At 34.3% G+C, this 15066-nt stretch overlaps 1 protein-coding gene across 1 annotated transcript; it reads left to right on the forward strand.

The window, feature by feature from the left end:
- Positions 1-11060: 11060 nt before the first annotated feature.
- On the forward strand, positions 11061-14221 carry LOC132734839 (uncharacterized). Its single transcript, XM_060721698.1, has 3 exons — positions 11061-11701; positions 12387-12545; positions 13850-14221. The coding sequence occupies exons 1-3, from the start codon at positions 11135-11137 to the stop codon at positions 14219-14221; spliced, it is 1098 nt and encodes a 365-aa protein (XP_060577681.1). The 5' UTR covers positions 11061-11134.
- The last annotated feature ends 845 nt before the right edge of the window (positions 14222-15066 follow it).

Below are 15066 nucleotides of genomic sequence, written 5' to 3' on the forward strand. Positions count from 1 at the left end.
ATTGTAAACATATCTGATTTAACATGTATTTTTCTATGAAATAGTGACAAAAAACATATGACTTGCTAGAAATCGCTTGTTATGAGTGTATACCGTTCCCCCGGACCCGGCTATGAGAAGAAAACCAAACCAAAATGACCTATATTACCAGAATTAAAAGTTATTCTTAAAGCTTCATGTCTTTAAACATAAAAAATATTAAGCCATGGCAACTACAATTTTATATGTTTGGGTCGTCAGAACAAACAAATAATTGTAGCGAAATTTCAGACTCTGATATCATGCTTATTTGCAACATCAGAAAGTAGTACTCCTCGAAGCGGTTACTTACCTTTATAAGTACTCTAATGCCGAAAAAATAAGGGGAGATCACTGCGTTAAGATAGTCAAATGACAGGCGCATTAATTTTCAAGCCTTCTCAGGGGAAGAAAAAAACTTCCCGATTGGTCAAAGGTTTTAAATATTGTGTCATTCTTTACACATATACATGCAATATTAAGCTCCATGGTTATTTACATCAGTGTTAAACGAAATAAATAAGGGTTACAAACCCTAATTTAGAATGATATGGTTTTCTTCACGCTGTTATCGTATAACTTCCCCGTGGTCGAGGGGGATAATTACACGCTCGTTTAGAAAGAGAGATGTTCTGAGCTCAAATCCCATTTAAGGCAACTCATGTTTATATTTATTTAATATTTATTTTTTAAGCCAAATAAACATTTAATTGAATATCAGTGTTGCAATAAGCCTTATAGCCAATTTACTACAATTATAACACTGGAAACAGCATTGCTGGCACTACACAAAACAAATTGGTTTATAATTTCGCAACCACCACCTTTCCGACATTCTGAGACCCAAACAAATTCAGCGCCTTTTGTGCTTTGATTTAATTAAACATGACCATGATACTGCAAAACTGTACCTAGTGATTTACTTATTATTAACAAAATATAAATATATATAATGTTATCAAGTAATGATATTTTTCAGCGATTTATGTCATGACTTTTTTTTATTTTTTCAGGAGGAAGCAAAAAAACATATCTTACACTTCACTAAAATTAAAAGAAATAAAAACAACAACAACAACAACAATAAACAACAATAAACACAGCATGATAACAACATTTTTTTCTATAGAACAATCATTTTAAACGCAACTTCATGATTCTTTGAAGATCGAAGTGTTTAACATACCCTAGGTGATTTTAAGTACTAGTAGGACAATTACACAGAGGTTGTAAATGTTAGCGTGATCTCCTGAAATATAATGCACAAATACATATTAACATTTGAAGTAAGGATAATGATACATTGCAAACAGGTCCCAGGGTTCTTGTTTAAATTAATAAAATGTATAACTATGAAAAAAATCACTCATATTATAATTTAAATTAAATTTTCATATATATTATTTTAGAATTATTTCAAAGACAGAAATTGTGTGTGTACCGGACCCGGCTATGAGAAGAAAACCAAACCAAAATGACCTATATTACCAGAATTAAAAGTTATTTTTTAAGCTTCATGTCTTTAAACATAAAAAAATTAGGCCATGGCAACTACAATTTTATATGTTTGGGTCGTCAGACCAAACAAATAATTGTAGCGAAATTTCAGACTCTGATATGCTTATTTGCAACATCAGAAAGTAGTACTCCTCGAAGCGGTTACTTACCTTTATAAGTACTCTTACGCCGAAAAAATAAGAGGAGATCACTGCGTTAAGATAGTCAAATGACAGGCGCATTAATTTTCAAGCCTTCTCAGGGGAAGAAAAAATACTTCCCGATTGGTCAAAGGTTTCAAATATTGTGTCATTCTTTACAGATATACATGCAATATTAAGCTCCATGGTAATTTACATCAATGTTAAACGAAATGAATAAGGGTTACAAACCCTTATTTAGAATGATATGGTTTTCTTCACGCTGTTATCGTATAACTTCCCCGTGGTCGAGGGGGATAATTACAAGCTCGTTTAGAAAGAGAGATGTTCTGAGCTCAAATCCCATTTAAGGCAACTCATGTTTATATTTATTTATTTATTTTTTAAGCCAGATAAACATTGAATTGAATATCAGTGTTGCAATAAGCCTTATAGCCAATTTACTACAATTATAACACTGGAAACAGCATTGGTGGCACTACACAAAAACAAATTTGTTTATAATCTCATTACCTTCACCTTTCTGACATTCTGAGACCCAAACAAATTCAGTGCCTTCTGTGTTTTGATTTAATTAAACATGACCATGATACTGCAAAACTGTACCTAGTGACTTACTTATTATTAACAAAATATAAATATATATAATGTTATCAAGTAATGATATTTTTCAGCGATTTATGTCATGACTTTGTTTTATTTTTTCAGGAGGAAGCAAAAAGACATATCTTACACTTCACTAAAATTAAAAGAAATAAAAAAAACAACAACAACAACAATAAACACAGAATTATAACAACATTTTTTTCTATAGAACAATCATTTTTAACGCAACTACATGATTTTTTGAAGATCGAAGTGTTTAACATACCCTAGGTGATTTTAAGTACTAGACGGACAATTACACGGAGGTTGTAAATGTTAGCGTGATCTCCTGAAATATAATGCACAAATACATATTAACATTTGAAGTAAGGATAATGATACATTGCAAAACAGGACCCAGGGTTCTTGTTTAAATTAACAAGAGGGCCATGATGGCCCTGAGGTCGCTCACCTGTATATAGGCCCCCACCCCCGGGCCAATTTTTACCCAAGGGCTTTTATTTGTTTATTTGAACAGACTTGGTAGACACCCATAAGAAGATGTTTCATGCTAAACATCTAAGTTCTAGCTCATTGGCATTTTTAAAAGAAGATTTTTAAAGTTTTTACTATACACATATAGTTAAAGACAATGTCACCCCTGGGGCCTGGCCAGTTTTGACCCCCGGGCGTTTATTTTAACAAACTTTGTAGATATTTACTTAAAGATGTTTCATGCTTAATATCCAAACTCTAGCTATTTGGGTTTTTCCAAAGAAGTTTTTAAGTTTTTGCTATACACATATAAGAAAAATCAATGACCCCCCCCCCCGGGCGGGGCCAGTTTTGACCCCAGGGCTTTTATTTGAACATACTTGGTAGACACCCATTAGAACATGTTTCATGCTAAATATCTTAGCTCTAGCTCTTTGAGTTCTTTAAAAGAAATTTTTTTAAGTTTTTACTATATGCATATAGGGAAAATCAATGACCCCCTGGGGCGGGGCCAATTTTGACCCAAGAGCTTTTATTTGAACAAACTTGGTAGACATTCATTAGAAGATGTTTCATGCTAAATATCTTAGCTCTAGCTCTTACGGTTCTTTAAAAGAAGATTTTTTAAGTTTTTACTATATGCATATAGGGAAAATCTATGACCCCCTGGAGCAGGGTCAATTTTGACCCCAGGGCTTTTATTTGAACAAACTTGGTAGACATTCACTAGAAGATGTTTCATGCCAAATATCTAAGCTCTAGCTCTTATGGTTCTTTAAAAGAAGTTTTTTAAGTTTTTACTATATGCATATAGGGAAAATCAATGACCCCCGGGGCGGGGCCAATTTTGACCCCAGGGCTTTAATTTGAACAAACTTGGTAGACACTCACTAGAAGATGTTTCATGCTTAATATCTTAGCTCTAGCTCTTTGGGTTCTTTAAAAGAAATTTTTTTAAGTTTTTACTATATGCATATAGGGAAAATCTATGACCCCCTGGGGCGGGGTCAATTTTGACCCCAGGGCTTTTATTTGAACAAACTTGGTAGACATTCACTAGAAGATGTTTCATGCCAAATATCTAAGCTCTAGCTCTTATGGTTCTTTAAAAGAAGATTTTTTAAGTTTTTACTATATGCATATAGGGAAAATCAATGACCCCCGGGGCGGGGCCAATTTTGACCCCAGGGCTTTAATTTGAACAAACTTGGTAGACACTCACTAGAAGATGTTTCATGCTTAATATCTTAGCTCTAGCTCTTTGGGTTCTTTAAAAGAAGATTTTTTAAGTTTTTACTATATGTATATAGGGAAAATCAATGACCCCCTGGGTCGGGGCCAATTTTGACCCCGGGGCTTTTATTTGAACAAACTTGGTAGACACTCAGTAGAAGATGTTTCATGCCAAATATCTAAGCTCTAGCTCTTACGGTTCTTTAAAAGAAGATTTTTTAAGTTTTTACTATATGTATATAGGGAAAATCAATGACCCCCTGGGTCGGGGCCAATTTTGACCCCGGGGCTTTTATTTGAACAAACTTGGTAGACACTCACTAGAAGATGTTTCATGCCAAATATCTAAGCTCTAGCTCTTACGGTTCTTTAAAAGAAGATTTTTTAAGTTTTTACTACATGTATATGCATATAGGGAAAATCAATGACCCCCAGGGGCGGGGCCAATTTTGACCCCAGGGCTTTTATTTGAACAAACTTGGTAGACATTCACTAGAAGATGTTTCATGCCAAATATCTAAGCTCTAGCTCTTACGGTTCTTTAAAAGAAGATTTTTTAAGTTTTTACTATATGCATATAGGGAAAATCAATGACCCCCAGGGGCGGGGCCAATTTTGACCCCAGGGCTTTTATTTGAACAAACTTGGTAGACACTCACTAGAAGATGTTTCATGCCAAATATCTAAGCTCTAGCTCTTATGGTTTTTTAAAAAAGATATTTAAAGTTTTTTCTTTTGGTTGCCATGGCAACCAGAGTTCTGCATGGAATTAAATTCTTTGAACAATTTTCAAAGGTGACCACCAAAGGAACATTCCTGTGAAGTTTGGATGAAATTGGCTCAGTGGTTTATGAGGAGATGTCATTTAAAGCAAAAGTTTACGGACGGACGGACGGACGACGGACAGACGCCGGACGAAAAGCGATCACAAAAGCTCATCCTGTCACTTTGTGACAGGTGAGCTAATAAAATGTATAACTATGAAAAAAAATTACTCATATTATAATTCAAATTAAATTTTCATATATTTTATTTTAGAATTATTTCAAAGACAGAAATTGTGTGTGTACCGTATCTTTTTAAATAACAGTGTGTTCCGTACCATTTCAACATAACTTTATGAAAATATGCTAAAGCATCACTGCATTCACTCGATACATTGGACATAGTAAACATATCTGATTTAACGTGTATTTTTCTATGAAATAGTGACAAAAAACATATGACTTGCTAGAAATCGCTTGTTATGAGTGTATACCGTTCCCCCCGGCCCCGGCTATGAGAAGAAAACTGTACTCGAATGTTCTCAAAAACCATTCAGGGGTTTTCAGAATTTTGATATACCGTGGAAAGCTGATATAATAACGGATACACTGCGCCTTATCTGATCAAAATCGGTTGAGTAATAAATAAGTTATGAATAAAAAACATACCTGAATCGCGTGAAATATCGGCGTGTTCCGTACCCGAAAAATCAACGTGGTATGGCCACATTGTATTTATTAAGTACAAACCAACCGAAACATGTGGTCTTTACTAATGATAACCTTATCTGAAGTTTGACGGAAAGGACCGAGAAGATTCATTTGGATCTGATTTACAACAACCCGGTAGTGTTATCTGTGTTAAAAACATTATCTTGAGAAACATTTTTCTCTGTGTGTTAAACTTTACGTGTATTTATATGAAATACTAATAAGGCTGGAATACATGAAACTACCTGATGTATTTAGTTAGACAAAGATTATCCCATATAGAGCTAAATTTCAAAATGTGTTGGATTTCAAATTGAACATGAATTAATTCGAAATGAAACCGAAAGAGGTAAGTTCTTTAGAAACTTATAACAATACATATGCAAGAATCATATTATTATTGGTGAATTTTTTTTTTTTTTTTTAAACATTTTGACCTGGATTTGCGAAAGGACAATATTCATAGAAAATTAATTTGTTGCAAGTATCGAGGACTTTTAGAATTCATTTTGGTTGACAACCGATAAGGAGATATATTTAACCTCAAGTACTTTATCCCCATATGCGGGCGACTCAAATCGATAACGTAATATACAATGGTAGGGTGCTACGTCATCGCGCACCTGCTGAATACCTCCCACACGGACAATTTTTGCAGAACATTTTTATCTACATTTTCTAATGTTTCTGATATTTGCATAGTTCAACTGATTTAAGTTATGAGGTTAATTTACCTAGATTTAAAGGAATTCCACTAAAGGTTTAAACGCCAAAATATAGAAAATTTTAATTTCTTACAAAGATCAACTCGGGCCTCCAAGACAGAAAGATACGCAAATTTAAAGATATTTAAGAAATATTAAAAGAAAGAAATTGAAATCATATGCGGCGTCCCCTTAGGCTTGTCCGGATGACAGATCTCAATGGATGATATATCTCATTGAAAAGTGCAATGCTGAAAAAACGGTACTCTGTGCTTTGTTAATTTTCATACTTTACTTTTGTCTGGGTCAATTATCCTACACTTTAAAAGCTATTGACTTGAATGTTCATCAGATGATGGATCTCAATGAGATAAGTGCAGTGCACAAGAACTTGTTTCAGTATTTCATGATTTTTTAACCTATATTTAAAAAGAAAATGCCTCCTTGACACCTATATTTTTGAAAAGGCGACACATCTTTCTCTCGGAGTTCTAAGTCACAATAAGAATAGTCTGGAATAATGCAAATGATCTCAGATTTAGCACACAAGTTGTAGGTATCGAACTTCTTCAAATGGGATATTTATATCGCAAAGTTATTTACCTTCAGTCCGTCTGTTAGCAGGTTTTTGGGTCGGATCTGGATCTTTTGAACCAGTAACTACTTGGCAAAAATGTTAACCATAATGAGACAATGTGCATAGTGCAGGTTTGACCTTTCTCGGGTCAAAGTCAAGTTCACGCGTAGTCATTTTCTATCGATATCAAAATGTTGTGTTCTTTCTGTATCTTTAAACCGGTAGATAGAAATTAAAACTTTTTAGCAGAAAAAAACTTATATTGAGACGGTGTGCAGCTCCCTAATATCAAAATTGGCTCAACCTCGGAGATTAATTGATTTATTTAGACATATAAAGAGTCTTTCCGTCCGGTCTGTATCTTTTGAACTGGTGGAAGGAAATTGAAACTACTTGACATGGATGGTAACCATAATGACACAATTTGCAGAGCGCAGGTTTCACTGTTAATGTCACACTTAGTCTTTTTGTATTAATATCAAACTTTGGTGTCAACTCTGTTTCTTTTAAACCTATTGTAGGAAATTATATCTATTTTGCAGAAATATTTATATTACTTGAAGATGTGCAGAGCGCACCTTTGGACTACCTTGAGTCAAGGTCAAGGTCACACTCACTCATAATTCTTAAACAAGTATTTATAGTACAAAGGGAGATTACAATGTATGAATTTATTCCTCCTAATATATATGTTTCATCCCTTTATTTCCCAAAATTTAGCTTTTATTAAACCTCTTGGTTCAAATCTCGCCATTCTTTTCTCCGTGGTAAGCACCTATTGAGGTACTCGCTTTGCACCGGAGTGACTGAGAGTGCCAGAGAGGGCGAATACATTGTTATCAAATTGTAACTTACTATATATGGTATAGCATTCTCGTACATGGACAAAATAATTATGTAAAAAAATGAAATTTTAAAGTTAAAAAAATAAAAATAATAAAAAAAAATATATAAAATGGCTAAATTAAAGTATTACCCCTTTTGGGATTTGAACGTACGACCTTCCGCATGCAAAACTACACCATAACTACTACACAAACAGGCCATATAACATTCTTTCAACTGTTAGTGTGTTTTCGTAAACCTATTCCTGCAACCCCCGTGTATCTTAAATTTAAGGTTTTCCATTCTCGATAACGTAGCGTAGTGGTTAGAGAGTTCACATAATGACGATCTCGGGTTATAATGAAACATGTTTTTCGCGAGTTCGAGTTCAAATCTACAGTTATGTACATTTTTTTATTACATGTTTTTTTCCGTTGTTCATTTTCACCCTAATCACGACTGTGCTACCTTGTCTTATACTTAACCTGTTGAATGCCAATGTGTGTATAACTAAATGCTCTAAAATATCATTGTCTGACTTTGATTCTAGGGGATTAAAAATTCAGTTCGTTAAAAAAAAAAAACAAGAAAAAAAAAAAACAAGCAAAAACTACAATAAAAAAGAAATTAAAGAAAGTGCCTTTACCCGAACTCGAACCAGGGGCTGTACACTCAAGCACTCAAGAGCGAATTCTCACCACTTCGCTATTATGCTAAACGCATAATAATTAGTGATTGATAAAGTAGTTAAAGATTTAGACTATAAATAGTACAATTTTAGATAAGAATTATCGACACCCCAATTTGTCAATATTGATGTAAACCGATAATGAAAGGAATACCGAATTCGAGGTGTAGCATATAACCTATACCAGTTTAACATATTTGATAGTCCTACTTTGATCAAATGAGATAAGTTCAGTGTTAGATAACGCAGTACTCGTTAAACTAATATAAAATGTAATAATACTAAAAAACTAGTAAATAATGTTATCGTTTAACACACTTTTGAAGCTACAGAAAACAGGGAAATAAGATTAAGTATATCAAGTTATGTGCATTTTAGTATATCTTCTGTTATTATAAATTGAAAATTCAGAGTTATATATATCTGCCTATATTGAAACTATTTATATTTTCAGGCATTTAATTGCTGCATTTTTATTTCTTTTTTAAATTAAAAAAATAATGAAAATAGAAACAAGCACTGTTATCTGGAAAGGAATAAAAAAAGAATTATTTACACATTAGTATATGATGTATATAAAAACTTAAATACATATCTAAATTAAATTGTATTGCATTCCACCTTTATATAATAGTGAAAGATTGTACTATGGCATTTTTACGGAAGCGTCCTAGTGCCAATTCATAATGTTCTATAAAAAAAATAAACTCCTACGTAGGAGATAAAAAAGCCTAATTAGGAGTTTGTAACTCCTACGTAGGACTTCATAACACCTACGTAGGACTTTATAAGTCCTACGTAGGACTTTGTAACTCCTACGGAGGACTTTATAACTCCTACGTAGGAGATAAAAAAGCCTAATTAGGAGTTTATAACTCCTACGTTGGACTTTTAAACTCCTACGTAGGACTTTATAACTCCTACGTAGGACTTTATAAGTCCTACGTAGGACTTTATAACTCCTATAAAAAGCCTAATTAGGAGATTGTAACTCCTACGTAGGACTTAATAAGACCTAAGTAGGAGATAAAAAAGCCTAATTAGGACTTTATAACTCCTACGTAGGACTTTGTAACTCCTACGTGGGACTTTTAAACTCCTATGTAGGACTTTATAACTCCTACGTAGAATACATATCAAAGAACTGAAAGCACAGAGTTCGACGGACATGTATGCTAGAGTATAACTTAAGATAGCATATTATGTAGGAAAATAAATATAAGCCGCGCCATGACAAAACCAACACAGTGCATTTGCGCAGTCTGATCAGGATCCATGCTGTTCGCTTACAAACCCTATTACAAGTAGAGAAACTGATAGCGAATTGCATAGATCCTGATCAGACTGCGCGGATTTTGTCATTCTCTGCATATATTAAACGATGATTCTGTATTATGTACGTTTAGTTATATTTATTATACACATGTACACAAAATGTATGGGTTAAACTTTGTTCAAAGTAGGATATACAGTGTAATTCATTATTAAACATATGCATGCATAATGCTCCGCAAACCGTTATCTTCTTAAACTTTACGGAGCAGGAACAAGTCACTTCACTACCCCCCCCCCCTGCCCCCGATAAGGATTTAATCATTTGAAACGGCCGAAAATGGATAAATTGCTCGTTTTGTTCAGCTAGTTTGTATTGAAATCGTAATCATGAAAGCCTTTTAAAATTTTGATATATATGCTTGATGTCGAGTAAGTTTTTTTCGAATAGCTGTCAAGCAATTTTTCGGGATACATCGCCAATGCTTACAGACACCTCACCCTAAGACACTGTACACTCTAGAAACCTTAGACACTTTATTAAAAGGTGAAGTGTTGCGGCATGGCCGTGTGACTAGTAGCCTATTGATCGCTAGCCGCATGGGTTCAAATCCCGTTAGGTGCAAGCCGTTGTTTCCTTGAGCAAGAAACTTTACACTCATTGCTAAGTACGTACTGGTTGGTTCCAGGAACGGATTCGAAAGTGTGTCTATAAGCTTATAGCTTCCTACACAATCAAAGTTAAATAAATTCTGTATGAACCAAAGGTGAAATGTCGTCTATATTTAAGATTTGAGGGGGGGGGGGGGGTAAGTGTCTTGTTCCTTCGCCGATATACCGGTCCGGAATGTTGAGATTTGCAAAGCATTCTGTATGCATTTCTTATAAAGTCATAAAGTCCTACGTAGGAGTTAAAAAGTCCTACGTAGGAGTTTAAAAGTCCTATGTAGGAGTTAAAAAGTCCTACGTAGGAGTTTAAAAGTCCTACATAGGAGTTATAAACTCCTAATTAGGCTTTTTTTTATCTCCTACGTAGGAGTTTTAAAGTCCTACGTAGGAGTTATGAAGTCCTACGTAGGACTTATGTAGGAGTTTAAAAGTCCTACGTAGGACTTATAAACTCCTAATTAGGCTTTTTTATCTCCTACGTAGGAGTTATAAAGTCCTACGTAGGAGTTTAAAAGTCCTACGTAGGAGTTTATAAGTCCTTCGTAGGACTTATAAACTCCTAATTAGGCTTTTTTTATCTCCTACGTAGGAGTTATAAAGTCCTACGTAGGAGTTAAAAAGTCCTACGTAGGAGTTAAAAAGTCCTATTTAGAAGTTTAAAAGTCCTACGTAGGAGTTATAAACTCCTAATTAGGCTTTTTTATCTCCTACGTAGGACTTTTAAACTCCTACGTAGGAGCTACAAACTCTTATTAGGCTTTTTAATCTCCTACGTAGGAGTTTATTTTTTTATAGAACATTATGAATTGGCACCAGGACGCTTCCGTACATTTTACATAATCTTTTTTTCTCTTCAGGTTTATCTGGAGCTTAGTTTACAAGAAACGCCAGTGTATATAAGTCTTTAAATTGGAAAGACACAAAGTTTGCAAATAATGGCTTCTTATAGCCCTAAGCTTTTAGAAAAGAAATACAATAACTGGGTTAAAGCTCAGTTAGCAGTGTTGTTTACTAAAGAAGGACTTGAGCCTTTTGTTTGTAATGAAATTCATCAATTTCAATTAAAATGCTTAGATGATATTTGCTTCAACAATGGACTATTTAGTGGGACTTGTTGTTCAATGTGCTGCACGGAAAATCTTGTTAATTGCCCTACTGACAACCTATGTAAAGTAAGACATAGGAAATGTACGTATCATCGAAATGTTGCAACAAGGTACAATTCATCGGGCTGCCCTAACAGCATATGTCATTACCTAAAAACTAAAATACAGAGTGCACATAGGTACAACGGTCCGTCGTTCAAAAACACAAATGCTACCAAGTGGTGCAGTAATTTCTGGGAAATGGCGAAATGCTTCATGCCTCCAGATGGGTATAAAGATAAAGCATCTGCAGCAGAAACAGATTTCAATGGTATAATCAGCATTTTTCTCAATTACAAAGACTTCCAGGGGAAAATACACGAGAACCTCAATAATAAGACGAATATGTTTGAGGAGGTAAACAATATTTAGATAATATTTAGGAAGACTTACGTTTGGTCCTTAGTTACCAAAAACGACAGTTATATATTTCAGTGATCTAAAGTAAAATACTAAAGTATTGTATTGTATGTATAATAAACTTAGAGTGTTGTTATGCTTTCTGAAAATAAAGCACATTGTAACATAGGTGATTGTCGGTAAAAATAATTTGTTAAGAATTTATTCTGCTCGCAATATCTGTATTTTTTAGGAAGTTTTACTTTCTTAGAAATTTCAAACTTAATCTAACAGAAGTTTTACCAACAAATGTCAAGATACATTTGAGATGGCTTCGTGATAAGAAAATATACAGGTCTGAATAGTGATTTTTAAAACCAAATTTATGTGCTGAATCTTCAGTAGTCATCACCTTTTTATCTTGTCATCGCAGACGGCAGTGGTAAATGTAACAAGCAGACCACACCACTAGCAGACCATTTCTCTATCAAACCACTCCCCTAGCAGACCACACCTCTAGCTATGACATTTAAGCTCAACACAGCTCTTATCGTGTTTGTAATTCATTATTTATACAAGTCCTAGTTAGTATCGTTTTACTACATGTATAAAGTAACAGTTTCTCAGTAAACGTATATATTTTATACTCAACCTATAGGTTTTAGGTAAAAGTAAATAAGAATAATTATTCAATTTTGACCAGGCAAGAGAAATTGGAAGACAAGTGCGACATTCTTCAACACTTGAAGTAGAGGAAACAGATCTTCAAAAATACTTCAAACTATTACAGAAACTACTTTCTGATCAAGTATATTTAGCTACAGACACGCATGCGCAGAATGCTAAAAAGAAACTGATAGAGGTAAACCTCTACTTCTACTATTACTTCTTACTAGTAATTCTAACTACTACAATTACAAATGCCAATTACTACTGCTACTTACCACTACTACTGCTTCTGCTACCGCTACCACTACCACCACCACTACCACTCCCACTACCACCACTTCTAACACCACTTATACCATCACTTCTAACACCACCACCACTACCACTACCACTACTACTACTACTACTACCATTACCACTACTACTTCCACTATCACTACTACTACTACTACCACTACTACTACCAGTACTACTACCATTACTACTACCACTACTACTACAACAACTACTACTACTACCACTACCACCACCACCACTACTACTACCACTACAACAACTTTTACCACTACCACCACCACCTCCACTTCCATCACTTCTACTACTACTACAACTATTCTACTACCACCACCACTACCACTACTTATTCTAGTACCACTACTTTTACTAATTATACTACTACCACTATTACTGCTACTATTACCACTACCACTACAACTACTACCACCATCATCATTACCACCACAATTACCACTCCCACTTCTACTGCCACCACCACTACTACTACTTCTACTCATTCTTCTCAATTTTCTTAAACTTCTTATTGTTCAACTTCTTCTTACTACTACTACAATTACAACTGTATCTTACTACTGCTACTTACTACTATTACTACTACTACAATTTACCACTACTACAATAACAACTGCTACACACTATTGCTACTTACTACTGCTACTTATTAATACTACTTTTACAATTACTACCGCTTCTTACTACTGTTACTTACTACTACAACTAATAATATACCAAAACTACTACTGCTACTGCTACTACTACTACTACTACTAGTACTACCACTTCCACTACCATTACCACTACTACTACTACTACCACTTCCACTACTACCACTTCCACTACTACCACTACCACTACCACCACCACTACCACTACCACTACTACTACAACTACTACTACTACTACTACTACCACTACTACCACCACCACCACCACTACTACCACCACCACTACTACTACCACCACTACCACCACTACTACCACTACTACTAATACTACCACCTACTACTACCACTTACTACTACTTTTACTACTACTAATACTACTACTACTACCACTTCCAATACCACTACCACATTTTTTATTATTTATTTTTTAATTATTTGTTCATTATATTTTTTTTATTTCTTTATTTTGTATTTTTATTTATTTACTTTTTTTAAACAATTATATTGTATATTTGTATTGTATTTATAATTACAGTTAGAAAATGACACTTTAGTCATTGGCAAAGATGATATAAGAAAAGTACTAGACGATGTGGCAAAGGCAATTCAAGACAAGATGACGGCTGGATTAGACGAGCAATATGACAGAATTAAACTAGATATGATAAAAAGAAAACAAGAAGATATTCTTTCTGTTCAGTCACACGTAAAAGATGAAGCTGATGCTTCTGTTAAAAGACTGCATGAAGAACGGGACAAAGAAGTTGAGAAAATCCATGAAGAAGGAAATAAAGAACGAGCAGACCTGGCTGGATTAGGAGAAACGTTACAAAAAGCACTGAAGACAGCAAGTAAAGACGAGAAAGAAAAGGAATATATTGATTCTAAACAAAGTAAGAGATATTAATCACATAACTTCATTTGTTTTCCATATATATTACTAAAGGTATTCCTTTGTACTTCACACCTTACAACATATAACCATTGAAACATCAGTTTTGCACAGTATATTCCAATATCATCAATTCCTTATTTGATCCAATTTTATTATTCTCATGTTCATTTCCTGAGTCCAGAAGTCTGTATCAATGCATATTTTACGCAATCTAGCATCGCTTTTATCCCCCAAAAATATAATATATTTCAAAGTCATTTTATATACCACTAGCCTCGTTGTCAGTTTCTGTGTCAAAAGCGTTCATATCAAATTCATATTGTACGCCATGTTGATCATGAGTATTTGTATGCCCCCCTTCGAAGAAGAGGGGGTATATTGTTTTGCTAATGGTGGTCTGTCTGTCTGTCTGTCTGTCGGACTGTCCCGTAGACCTTACAGTGTTCCCGCTGATAACCTTGAAAACTATATATCACAAAAATCTGGAAACAAAGTCTTTTTGTATTTCACGTTCAGATAGGGGATCACCACTATGGGTCACTAAGTCAAAGGTCAAAGTCACAGTGCGCTTAAATATTAGAATTGTTTCCGCTGATTATCTTGAAAACTATTAATAACCATGTCTTTATATACCACATACTGATTTGCCATAACTAGTAGATGACCCCTATTGATTTTGTGGTCATTATATCGAAGGTCAAGGTCACAGTGACCTTAAATGTTAGAATGGTTTCTGCTGATTATCTTGAAAGCTATTCATCACAAAGTCTTCATATTTCATATAGTGATTGGTCATAACTAGTAAAGACCCTCATTGATTTTGGGTTACTGGTCAAAGGTCAAGGTCACAGGCGCCT

This window comes from Ruditapes philippinarum, unplaced genomic scaffold (assembly GCF_026571515.1).
Source record: "Ruditapes philippinarum isolate M1 unplaced genomic scaffold, ASM2657151v2 ctg2261_1_1_1_1, whole genome shotgun sequence".
Lineage (NCBI taxonomy): Eukaryota > Metazoa > Mollusca > Bivalvia > Venerida > Veneridae > Ruditapes > Ruditapes philippinarum.

Excerpts from the sequence above, each read along its gene's own strand:
- LOC132734839 (XM_060721698.1), top strand. The coding sequence starts at position 11,135 with ATGGCTTCTTATAGCCCTAAGCTTTTAGAAAAGAAATACAATAACTGG. Across the intron at positions 11,702-12,386 it reads AGACGAATATGTTTGAGGAG|GCAAGAGAAATTGGAAGACA; the intron begins GTAAACAATATT and ends AATTTTGACCAG. Across the intron at positions 12,546-13,849 it reads CTAAAAAGAAACTGATAGAG|TTAGAAAATGACACTTTAGT; the intron begins GTAAACCTCTAC and ends TTATAATTACAG.